We start from the raw sequence: 12,451 nt of genomic DNA, 5'->3' as shown, positions 1-12,451 counted from the left end.
TTCCCAACAGATCGACAGCAATAGTCGTTTTCCGAAACGACACTACTCCTTGTCTGCCTTTCCTATCGATCGACCGATTGACCGAGTCCAAAACCGGTCTCCTGTGTCGCTCTGACGCTCGAACAGGTTTTCCGAAAGTGGTAATAAAGGACCAGTGTTAGATATAGTAAGACGGAAAAGCTTCGGCGGACATATACGTAATATGTTCTACCTACCTCACAGGTAAAGAACGCCGCAGGTCCGTCTCGTAGCCTTCCGCGGATGACCAGTGCTGACCGATTTATAACTTGTTGTCTTGGTATCCGTCCGTTGGCGTCTCACAATGGCGACTCGATGGCGTCTAGTTGGCGTCGGTTCCTTTGTTGCCGATTAACAATAGCGACCCGATAGCGTCAGTTCTTCCGCAATGGCGACTAGCTGGCGTCGGTTCCTTTGTTGCCCCTTCACAATGGCAACCTGCAGCACAATAGTTGAACGAAGCGCCCCGCGCTTGATGCCTTGAATGGTCCAGATCCTTCCTTCCTGGATCCGGCTCGAAGGACCAGCTTTGTTGGGAGAGAATCCGTCCTTCTCCCAATGAGGTATGTGGTTCTTGGATGGCCTATCGTCCACGGCCAACGACCAATTGTCCTTCCTTCCTCGGACTAGTGATGACGACGACACGGGCAATCAAGGCTCCGTGAATCCAGCAAGAAAACCACACCGTTGCACTAATAACACCTTTTATTGTACTAAACAATTATTTAATAACTTAGACACAAACTACATTTATTGTACACAATACTATTATAACGTGCGATATAAATTAAAGAGGTTCCCCCTTGGGACACCTGTTCTAGGCCGTGATCGATGGCAGACTGATCTCTCCGTCATTGGTAACGCTAATTATCGGTAGATGATCCTCGCTCTCCTCTAATCGATCTTGATGGGATGTGATCGATCTCTACTCCGACAGCGTGGCACGTATCGATTTTTATTGGCTGCATGCTCGATGGCTGGTATAAATGATTACACATTCCAACAGTCTATTTTACCCAATTCACCGCTAAATACGTATTAAAATCTAATTAAAGCGATTATAATTAACTCAAGGGCCGGGGAATAAGCTCGAATAGCAGTATTGCATTTGAAAAACATCAGAAGAGTTGAATCTCACCGCTTTGGTACAGCAAAAGAATTCACTCCAACAGTCCATTTTGCCTGGTTCTCTCCTAGATCCGCAAAAACACATTCATTTGCTATTGCATAAAAATGCGTAATTCATCAACGATAGAGTCTTTAGAGAAGTCAATCAATAAAATTTCATTTCACGGGCGGCAGATAAGTTTTTATACTGTTTGACTAACTTTTACCATGATTTTTTGGGACAATAGGGTAAAATGGACATCTTCCCAAAGTTTGCACAAGATGGGATTATCATAAAGTGACTAGATTTTTTTTTATGAATGCGGGACATATTGAATGGCTTATTTGCTAAATTGGTTCGGTAGTAAAGATGTGATCATTTAGAAATTGGGCACTTCATTTTGGCGATAGCGGCGCTCCCAGTGGCCGTCGATGCTAGTTTTTCATAGCGTTGTGTTATTTGTAAACAGTTCTGCTCGGTATATTTTTTTCGTAGTTTAAAGGGAACGTGGTTTCGAGATATTCATCATGGAGGAGAAATGAAAGTAATTGTGTGAGGTCACCTGCAAGATCCATCAGTGTCGGCTCGGGAGCGGGCGGGACTGACGGATTATCCTAAAAGAGCTGTGGTGTGAGTAATTAAGGTGTCCAAAGAAACTCTCAGAGCTGTCCGCAAGGCGCAGGCCAGACATTGGAGTTGAGCTGTTGATCGTAAATTGCGGTTGAGGGTGTTTCGGAAAGTCAAGGCTGATTTCAGCATCACGGATTGTGCTTTGGCGAAAAAACTTTATAGTGACCAAGGGGTCGGACACTCAGCACATTGCACATTGATATCAACCTCCGGTTCAATTTTACATATGAAATGGGAGCACTGCCAGTTGTCAAAATCATCTCGCACGGTTGCCAGATCTATCAGATTATAACGAATTTAACAAATTTTGCAGTTCGGCACTTTCGGTACAGCATCGGCACAGTTCGGCTCGTTTCAAGTCGCCTAACATAAAAACGGTTGTGCAGAGTGACCGACCTCTTGATAGTGACCGCTGTACTGTACGGCGACTCCGTCTCGGTTACCGAGTAAGTGGGGAGCCCAACAGAAGCTTAAAACAATTAAAAAGCAAATCCATGGGTATAAACGACCTTCAGAACTTGACCCTTCTTTATCGAGAGACTTCGCAGCCAATTACTAGAGTACAGGAAAATTACAGGACTAAGTGCAAAGATCCTATTAACTCTGTAGCGGCACCACCCAGTCGAGATTCGAACATACGACGACTGGCTTGTTAGGCCAGCATCGTACCCCGGAGCTACCTGGACGGGCATAAACAATAAACAAAGACTAGAATACGGTCTCGTGGGATGTGCGGCCGGGTGATGACGAAACGGGATGCATGCGTCTGACTCGAAGATGAATAAGCTTCAGAAAATCCATGGGTTAAATTCTTCATGCTCTAACTCGCAGTAGGCTTTGTAGCGGATTCGAGATCCGTGTGACAACCAGTTTTTTGTGACGGATAGGAATTCGGAGTTACACAGGAGTAGGTGCATCACCAGGCGGATTTGACCCTTCATTAAATCCCATGATAGCCTGACGCAGTTTCAGCATACATGCTACAATGGACAATGAACTTCAGTTCATCGTAAAAGAGCTGAGTGCACCAAATTGTCCCCAGGTTCATCAGGTATTGGTATACTGGGGGATAATGAAGCGAAAGCTGAAAATAAAGAGAACAGTCACCAGCGACATTAGTCAGATGAGGAGTTCGGCTGACCGGGGCCGTGACTGGGAAGGTGTGCACCGGCTAACGAGCGTTGTCAGCAGTAGGTTTTTTCATGCAATGTAACATAATTTCCTTCGAAACTGTTTCAATTAAAAAATTAATCGATGCGGAACATTTTCCGGGGCGCTTAGTAATCCGGCACAAGCCATCCAAATTCGGGACGTCTGATCAGCCTAGACTATCACAAATTCCTTGCATTTTTTTACCTAGCAAAATGTATCTTGTAAGATTCCAAACCAGCGGCTTCTAATTATTTGGATTACGAGTGTGATGTCCTGCGGTTCACCATCTAACACCAACTGACTCACTCATCCCAACGCGGGAAGCTGTCAACTGACACTCTCTCTGTGCCAGCTACACGCTACTGACAACTACCCAAATAATGGGTCATTAACACACATTACCCATTTAAGGCAAATCCTATAATATGCAATAAATACCAGGATGCCACAACGAGCTCATTTTTGCCCATTGTGCATCGCCTTATCTGTTGCCAGCTGTTTCCCACTTATTTTGAGGCCAAATTCCATTTTCGTTTAAACTCCTCTTCGCTTGCAGTTCCACTCTTCTTCTTTGATTTGCCCTTCACAATCGAATCGGTCAGTCCCCCAGTGTTGTGGTTAGCATTCACGCCTCTCACGCCGTGGACCAGGGTTCAAATCCCAACCCCGTAGAAGTCACGAATGACTCAAGCTGTTAAAGTGACTATAATCTAACAAAAAAAACTTCTGACGAATCACAGCGACGCAATTGTCGTTATCCCAACATGAAGACAAATTCTAATGGTGATTGGAGCTGGTCAAGCCGAGCTACAAAAGGCAATCAACTTCATGCTGCTCCGGAAAAGGCAGCAACCTATTATGAAGGCACCTCTATTGCTAAATTTTTTGGTTCCAAATATTACGACCATAACACTTTTCTGCAACTGTGGATGCTGGTTATCCTCCAAATGGGGAAGTTTTTAATGAATTTCGAGCTCTTTTCCTGCCCAGTAATTTGTTCTAAAACGGCCTAGCAGTCCTGTTCAGCTTCCATAACGACATAGTCGTATTTCATCAGCAATTATAATCAATCCGAACTCGTTTGGAGTTTTTCTGGGCATGCACCACCTGTGGTAGACATCTTGCGATCGAACATTTCAGCGACTTGCGCTGCTCTCTTGGACGGTTTCTACCTGCAAGGTCTAACGCAGATAAATACGGTAGTGAACAGAAATTCATGCCTGCTTGATCTTGTTTTGGCCAGCGAATCTACTACCTCATTTTGCTCGGTCCACGAAGCTCTTGGTTCTGTAGTTTCATTTAACGTTGATCATCCCGCTGTTGAAGCAGTAGTGGATTTGCCAGTTTCTATTGAATTCGATAATATTTTTGTCGCTAGTGACTTGGTCTTTCGCAATCAGTCGGGCCGACTGGATGTACCATGACCTATTTGCGGATATTGACGATGCTGTTAGTCACTTCACCCAAGCTATGGAACATCTTACCTCTGATTGTGTGCTCACCTGTAGACCACCTTGGAAACCAGCGTGGTGTGATGCTTTATACGGTTTTTGAAGAGCCTCAGGTTTTCTGCTCTGCGAAAATACGGCAAGCTCCGGTGTTCATTTTCAAAGTGACAAAGTATCATAGTTAGCAGATTACAATTGACTTCTGCACAAAAGATTCACTTGCGTAGATATCCAAAATTATTCTGATTGCTCATGAATTCTTAGAAAAACGAGGTAGGACTGCCTGTAAATATATTTGTGGGTACCCATAGTGCGAATCAATGTTACGAATCGAGCGAGAAGTCAACCATGCCTACTCACACGCGAAAGAGTATCAGAAAAATAGCATTCAACACTTACTCCGCACACGCAGGCCTAAAAGGAACAGCCGCCGGTGCTGTGTGAGATATTTTGTTACCCACACACTCGCGTACGCTCATTCTCACATCGTCTTCCTGCATGGATTTTTCCCGAGGTAAAAAATTCGTGAGGAATCAAATGCCCGTGACGCTGGTGGCGCACTGGGATACAAATTTGGCATTACTTTTTTCTTCTTCTTTATCTTCACCCTTGATTCTCCTCACGGGCGGGAGCGCGAGCCCTCGCGTCTAATCGGCATCAGCAAATCGGGCTGCAACGACGAACGACGACCGGCAACTGTAGCTGTAGCTGTTAGCTAAACACATACGCGCAAACATTCGTTGCGCTGCATGATGAAATAAGAGCGGGAGTTTTGAAGGGGTGCTAGTGCCAGCGTGTTCGTTAGAATGAGTAGGTACGCGTGTGTGAGAAAATTAAACCACACGAGGGCGGGTCTCGCAACACTGGTGCGAATACAGCAGAGGAAAAATGCGAACTTTTTGCCCCTCACTTCAAGAATTCCACACATTTGTTGCTTCGATAGTGCACTTCATCTGATCCGATAAACTTGAATGTATTCCACATAAACGATCAACTCGTTGAAAACGCAATCACAAAGCTCAAACATTGGCTCACTGCTGGATCAGATGGAATTCCTTTATGTGTTCTGAAGAAATGCATCGCAGCCATTGTTCGCCCGCTGGCAATGGTGTTCGAAACTTCTCTACTGCAAAATTTCCTACATCATGGAAAAAATGCATTATGTTTCCATGCACAAAAAAGGAGATAACCCAGTAAGAATTTGTCGTGCGACGTCGAACAGACGCAAGCAAGAGTTACACTTCTGTCGGACGACGTCCGTCCGACAATTCTTACCGGGAAGTAGAAATCTATGGTGGTATCAAATCACTTTGTGTCCACGTTGCACTTTTTATGAGCAGTTTGTAATACTTATCCATCAATTATGATAATTTGTTTCCTAGAAAATCAGTTTCTACTAATCTTACACAGTTTGTTCTGCCTCTTCAAAAATCGTCATTAAATAAACCGTGTTAATCGTTGATGTAAAAAAATCGCGTTAATTCAAAATCACCAAAAAAGCCGCTCGAATTTAAAAACGCGTTAAATCGAAAAATGATATTAAAAAACCGCGTTAATTCAAAAATCGTCATAAAAACCCTGTTAATTCAAAAATCGTCATAAAAATAACCGCTATAGTTCAAAAATCGTAAAAATAAACCGTGTAAAAAAAGACTTGAATGTATTTTGATTCCCTCAGTATCATGAAATAGTAAGTATCATGAAATAGCTATTCTAATTTACCATGATTCTTGTTCAAGCGATATGTTCTCAGATAATTTTACCACCTTCCGTAGTAATGTTTAGTAATTTTGACTTCTATTATTTCTGTTATGCATCGGGGTAACGCCAAAAGAAACATATAATAATTTTAACTAGAACAATGCTTAAGCTAAACAGAAATCTTTTCTGCCAAAATTCACTGGTGTGTCCACCTAATTTTACCCTCTAATATGGTAACAGTTGCCATGATCCTTGTTTCAGTATAGTATGTCGCATGAATTTTTATAAATTAATAACAAAAAGCAAATATCTAGTATTACAAATTTTACAAAGTTTGCAAAACAAACGAAAATCAAATATAAAACAAAACAAAAATGTCAAGCTATTTTTCCTTAGGATTTATAACATAACATAACATTTTCCTTAGGATTTATCTTATACATAAAAATGGATTTTTGTCTGTCTGTCTGTCGGGATGCTCCTTATAGAATCAAAAACTACTGAACCAATCGGCGTGAAAATTTGCATGTAGAGGTTTTTGGGGCCAGGAAAGGTTTTAGTGATGGTTAGAGACCCCTCCCCCAACTAAGAGGGGGGGGCTCCCATACAAATGAAACACAAATTTCTGCATAACTCGAGAACTAATCAAGCAAATAGAACAAAATTTGGCATGTGGGTGTTTTTGGTGACAAGAATTTATTCTATGGTAAATTGGTCCCATCCCCTCTTTAGAAGGGGAATTAAGACTCTTCTCCCCTTTAAGAGGGGGGCTTCCATACAAATAAAACACAAATTTCCTCATTACTCGAGAACTAATCAAGCAAATGGAACCAAATTTGGCATGTGGGAGTTTTAGATGGAAGAAATTTTTTCTATGATGAATTAAACCCCCCCTGTTTATGAGGGGGTGCTCCCATACAAATGAAATTCAAATTTCCTTATAACTTGAGAACTAATCAAGCAAATGGAACCAAATTTGGCATGTGGGAGATTTTTGAGTCCTGAATTTATTTTATGATAGTTAGAGACCTCTCTCCCCTGTGGTGGGGGGATATGGACTCTCAACAAATAAAACAGAAATTTTTGCGAAACTCAAAAACTAATCGAACTCGAGAAATTCAAGACTCTTCCATAAAACATTAGTCAATAACAAGACCACAAAAACTATCTATAGTAACACTAGATCATTCAGGACGAGACGGCCGCGAGTGTTGCCGGTGACCCGCCGTCGGAAGCGTCGCCCACTGGGGGGAGGCAACTCCCCGCAGAAATGACTACTGTCTTATTTGTTTTCCTACGTCTACCTGGGTTTCCTGGAACGAGCGACAGCGAGTAAGGAGAGGATCGCGAAATGGTACTTTCCACAAGAAAGTTTTCCGTGAAATGGTATATTCCGCTTAAGGTTTTTCGCAAAATGATATTCGGTGAAATGTTGTACAATCATGGCGAATATTACTATCCGCTTTCTGGCTATGCAATGAGGGTACAGGGGAGTTGTTTCTACTCATTCATGGTAACTAATAAGCATTAACATAAGCAGCAAATTAGCGTATCTAGCATTTTATACTGCACGTTGTTGTATATTAGCTTTTTGACTGCATAGGTGTTGTAAATTGGCATCCAAAATTGTATTCAAATTCTTCGTGTCGGTAATTAGCTGTAAATTAGCATTGTCAGCACTATAAGAAGGTTATCAGTAAAATAGCTGTATATTTTGCCAAAATAGCATTTTAGTAGGCGACTTAAATGCTTATTGGCCTATATTTGAATAGCATTGGAAATGCTTATTGGTTACCTGGGATGCTTTCATAGTTACGTAACTGCCAAAATGAATCATCTAAGGTTGAACTCCTCAGAAACTTGCAAAACTCGAGATTGTGACAAAGATCATCCGAGATTCATGATTTATGTACAACACAGGTTAATTTGTGGCAATACGAAGTTTGTCGGGTCAGCTACTAATTTATACATAACAAATATAAAAATAAAATCGTCTTCAAGGCAGATACAAATTATCACGAAAAATTTAATAACAAAAAATATTAAATATCTCCCACTGTCTAACATCCAGAGAAACAAATATCGGCACATTGTTGTAGATACGATAAAAACCAACGGGATGGCAAGGTTGTCATCTCCCATATATTGGGTGTGTAACCGACATCACTGGCACTGGCACCCGAAAAATAGCCTGCTCATCATAAAGCTATGTTAATTCGGGTAACACAACTTGATGCGGGCTGTACCAAATGATGGCAGTTTGAGATTATTTCAGCAGTTTAATGCAATTTGTCCAATATTCTTACGATTTTGTAATATATTTTTCATCATATGATATTTTTCTGCAGAATGAGAATGCGACCTCAATTTATGCAGTTTTAGTGAAAGCGGAATGAGAATAGATGTTCGTTACGCTGGAATTCTAGCGTGCCACTCCGTTGATAAAAACACGGGGTTTTGCTAAATTACATTTATGCATCAATTTATGAGGTGGTGTGAAATGCAACTACTTTTTTTATCAGGTTACTCTATTTCTAAAGCTGTCTTGATATTTTCATTTAGAATCAACAACAGCTTTTTTATAACTTCAACAATTGAAATGTGTAATAAATTTCTTCACGTCTTCTGCGTTGTTGTGAATATTTCTGCCTATTCCTTAATCGAATTCCCACGAGAATGCTCATGCAGCTCGTTATTACCTACATGAAGGTCCACAAAACCAAGTTTAACTAACGAGAAGCAACAAATTGCGCAGCCATTGTAGCGCGAATGTATCTAACGATCGGTAGTAAATGGTCCATTCGTTAAATGACAATCACCCCATCTGTCAAACAAACACACCATTACGCTAGATAAAACCAAGTGAAACTGACACTACTGAACGGAACAATTGCAATGTACTCAAATACTGTCATCATTTTTGCCAATCATGCTTTGCGGTGTGAAAGAAATGATTAACGGTTATTATTTTCTTTCTCTGCCACCCCTTTCGGTGCGGTTGCAAATCGTCACCGGTAAATAGCTGGCTTTTCGCGCCTGCCATGGCCTTAAGGAACGCAAGGTGCTAGAGGTTCGCCGGACATTGCACGTGTTGGATGCGAACGATGATGCGACGGCTGCACTGGACCGAGCAGTACGGCAAAACCTCAAAGAAACCGCGGACCGGTTCCCTATGGGCGACGTCGAGCGGCAGGTTGCCAATCAGGTGAGTGAACCAGTAATGCTTGGACATTCCTTTCCATTATATCTATGCCTTCCTTTCCGTTTGCCTGCTACTAGAGCTCGTAAATTATGCCGATTGACTTCAAATGCCCTTTTTTCTTCGAACTAGGTACTATCGACACTCCATGAGTACCCCTGTCTGGAGACATGCGTGCCGCTGATTCACTACATCAGCGACTGCGTGCGGTTAGCCTGGAAAATGACCAATCAAATCATTCCGTACTATCTGGATACGGACTTCACACTGGGTTAGCACGGCGCGGCATGTACCGTAATGCTCTTCGTAACTTACCGTTTATTTGTTTCACAGGTCTGCTTCAACCAGAAAAGCACGAACGTTATCCAATCTCGGAAAAGCGGTCCGATATTATTCGTGCCTTCCTCTGGCCGGCGCTAATGCAAAACGGACGATGCGTCTACAAAGCCGTCGTAGCAACATAAGCTACAACCCGTCAGGAATTCTCCGCGGAAACATTGCTCAACGCTTTTTAGGCATTTTTTCTACTACTGAATACTAGACTAGTTTAATCGATTATTATCGTTTTATTTTTTGTCCCGAAAGGCTTAAAAGAAGAGATAAAACTGTGTATATAGTCAATTTTATGTAATAAAATTAAAGTTTCCGATTGGTTTTTAAAGTTGCTTCGCCCTACTTGTGTAATCCAAATGGCGGCACTGCACTCTTGACGAACGGTAGTAAATTAAGTTTAACCGTTGCTGTCTCGTTGGCACATTCCAACAGATGTGTGCAATAATATTGGACAATATCGGCGGGAAACTTGAAGCGGCGCTCCTTCTGCTTCGGCAGACCCAGGGCGTACATTCCGTTGAAACCGGTTCGGCGGATGTACAAGTGAAAGTAGCTGCGGGCGGCGTGGATGGTAAGGATATAGCGAATTTTGGTGTGCTGAAACATGTTTACAGATCAGATGAGCGATTTATGAAAAGCAGTAAATTTTTTTATGTCTGAGTTGTTTAATGCGCGAAACGAAAACGAAAACAAAGTTATGTGTAATCAGCAATCTGGTTGTTGTAAATTAATTTCGCATATAACACGTTTTGAGCATTTTCGAAAAGTATGATACATTCAATTTAACGCTTATTTTCTATAGTTACTATATATATAGTTCGGCGGATAGAAAACCAGGCGAGTTGGCAACTCTGATTTTTAAAATTAAATTTGAAACTATGAAGAAATGTGCAGGTTTTTACGGAAAATAATCGCCAGTGGGTGTTGAAAATGACTAGTTCTATGAAAATAAAGTGTGTTTATTAACATTAGTCCCACAATTCGAATTTTGAAAAACGTTTGGCTCTGCTTTTTACGTTTATTTGGCTCCCGATTTTTGTATCCGCCGAACTATATATATAGTAACTATATTATTTTTTCGAAGTAGAGTGCTGGATGTCGTCGACTACGTTCCCGTCATTGAGACGAAAAAACCCAAATCAGAATCAACTTTCATACGAATTGCATTGAAACTAAGCATCAACATTTATGAATTGTCTCTCCATTATTGGGAAAACATAATGTACAGGGTGAATAGTAATAACTGTCAGTAAAGTAAATGGTCACTTTTACTTATACTTAATCCAATCAATAACAACTTACTTATACTCAGCAATTTCATGGAAAAAGGACTGTGTTTTTATACATTTTTTGGAACCCTTAAAACCCTTTTATACAGATTACATTCTAGTTAGAAAATACTATAATTCCCCCTGCTAAGTTATTTAGTTAACTCACCTTAAATTTGGAAGATTTCACCAGACAACTTCCCGGCCGGTTTCCTTGAAGCAGTTTTTCACTTTGGTTTCGATCTACTCTATAAAAATAAGGTTCAATTTCCACTGTATCGTAAATCACATTGTAGAAACCTGATCGTAGGTCAGTGCCCTTTCCTGTGCCAGCATCTGTGCATTAGAAACAAGTTAGATAGAAAAACAGATTGAGTTGATTTTTCCACAACGGATCATTTGCACGCGAGTGTTTGTGTACGCGTACGAAACAATTTTCAGCATGTGACACGTCAATCTGATTGACGAGTGCAAAAAGCAGCTCTAATGATTAATTGATTTCCTTGTATTGCTTCGCCACTAACTCGCGGCCAATTAAACTCCATTCGAGGCAGGCAGCTTATACGGGGACATTGCGAAAACTGTAGCACAATTATTTACCTCTGGTGCCATCACCACTTGGCTTGGTAGCGATGGTTGTTGTTGATGATGGTGACTACTGCAAGCGACTTGACATTGGTATTGATCTTCAGCGAAAACGGTTGAACACGGTGCTAAACTGGTGCAACTTAAAGAAGCTACCTATGATTGTGGTGACGGGGCCCACCTTCTCTAACAGTAAACTAGCTCCATTATGTCATAAAACTGATACGGCGTAATAGATTTGTCAGCAGATTGAACGATACCCACATGCAGCAGCAATGCATACTGTGACACAACCACGTGCATCAACTAATAGCAAAATATTTGCACACAAATGAAAAGAACGGTATTCAATACCAGAAATGGAATCTGATAATTAGAGGGAGTTAGAAGGAAAGGAGTGTAAGTAACAAAATTGAAAAAATCGAGATTGCGAGATTTGCAATGGCCTGTAAATTATTTTTAAAGTTTTTGTCATCTGCAGCCTCCCGCAGAAATCACCTCTGTCTAGATTTATTTGTTTTCCTAGGCCTAATGATCTCTATTACTTTCCTTCTGTTGGGTCCGAACGAGCGACAGCGAATAAGGTGAGGATCACCCCGAAGATCGACATGGTACTTTCCACGAAAAGGTTTTCCGTGAAATGCTGCATTCCGCGTAAGGTTTTTCGCGAAATGTCATACAATCACGGTGAATATTTAAGAGCTAGCCGCTTTATTTTATCTGGCTAAACAACGGGCGGGGGGGTTGTTTTCTACTTTACTTTGAGAAAAAAATCCAAATTTGTATTTTAAACTACCCATGCTTTCACAGCTACGTAACTGCCAAAATAAATCATCTAAGGTTGAGCTCCTCAGAAACTTGCAAAACTGGAGATTGTGACAAAGGTCATCCGAGATTCACGATTTATGTACAACACAGTTTAATTTGTAGCAATACGAAGTATGTCGGGTCAGCTAATACTTCTATAAAATCAATTGTCTGTGGGCTCTACAGTCTAAACAACTCGAAA

At 41.2% G+C, this 12,451-nt stretch overlaps 2 protein-coding genes across 2 annotated transcripts in view; one reads left to right on the top strand and one right to left on the bottom strand.

Moving 5' to 3' along the window:
• LOC128745398 (uncharacterized) overlaps positions 1-9,720 on the top strand; it is a 37,557-nt gene extending 27,837 nt beyond the window's left edge. Inside the window, exons 5-7 of the mRNA XM_053842465.1 lie at positions 9,080-9,262; positions 9,389-9,527; positions 9,590-9,720. Coding sequence (XP_053698440.1) covers positions 9,080-9,262; positions 9,389-9,527; positions 9,590-9,720 — 453 coding nt within the window. The remainder of the gene's footprint in view (positions 1-9,079; positions 9,263-9,388; positions 9,528-9,589) is intronic.
• A 92-nt stretch (positions 9,721-9,812) lies between these two features.
• Positions 9,813-11,200, bottom strand: LOC128745708 (uncharacterized; the record flags this gene model as incomplete). The annotated part of the gene is made up of 2 exons (XM_053842787.1): positions 9,813-10,186; positions 11,027-11,200. Coding segments are annotated over 2 exons (432 nt in total), but the record flags the coding sequence as incomplete, so codon positions are not given.
• Positions 11,201-12,451: the final 1,251 nt, after the last annotated feature.

The sequence above is a fragment of the Sabethes cyaneus genome, chromosome 1 (genome assembly GCF_943734655.1).
Source record: "Sabethes cyaneus chromosome 1, idSabCyanKW18_F2, whole genome shotgun sequence".
In the NCBI taxonomy this organism is placed as follows: Eukaryota; Metazoa; Arthropoda; class Insecta; order Diptera; family Culicidae; genus Sabethes; species Sabethes cyaneus.
The sequence above is the reverse complement of the archived record's forward strand: the minus strand, read 5'-3'. Positions and strand labels throughout refer to the sequence as shown.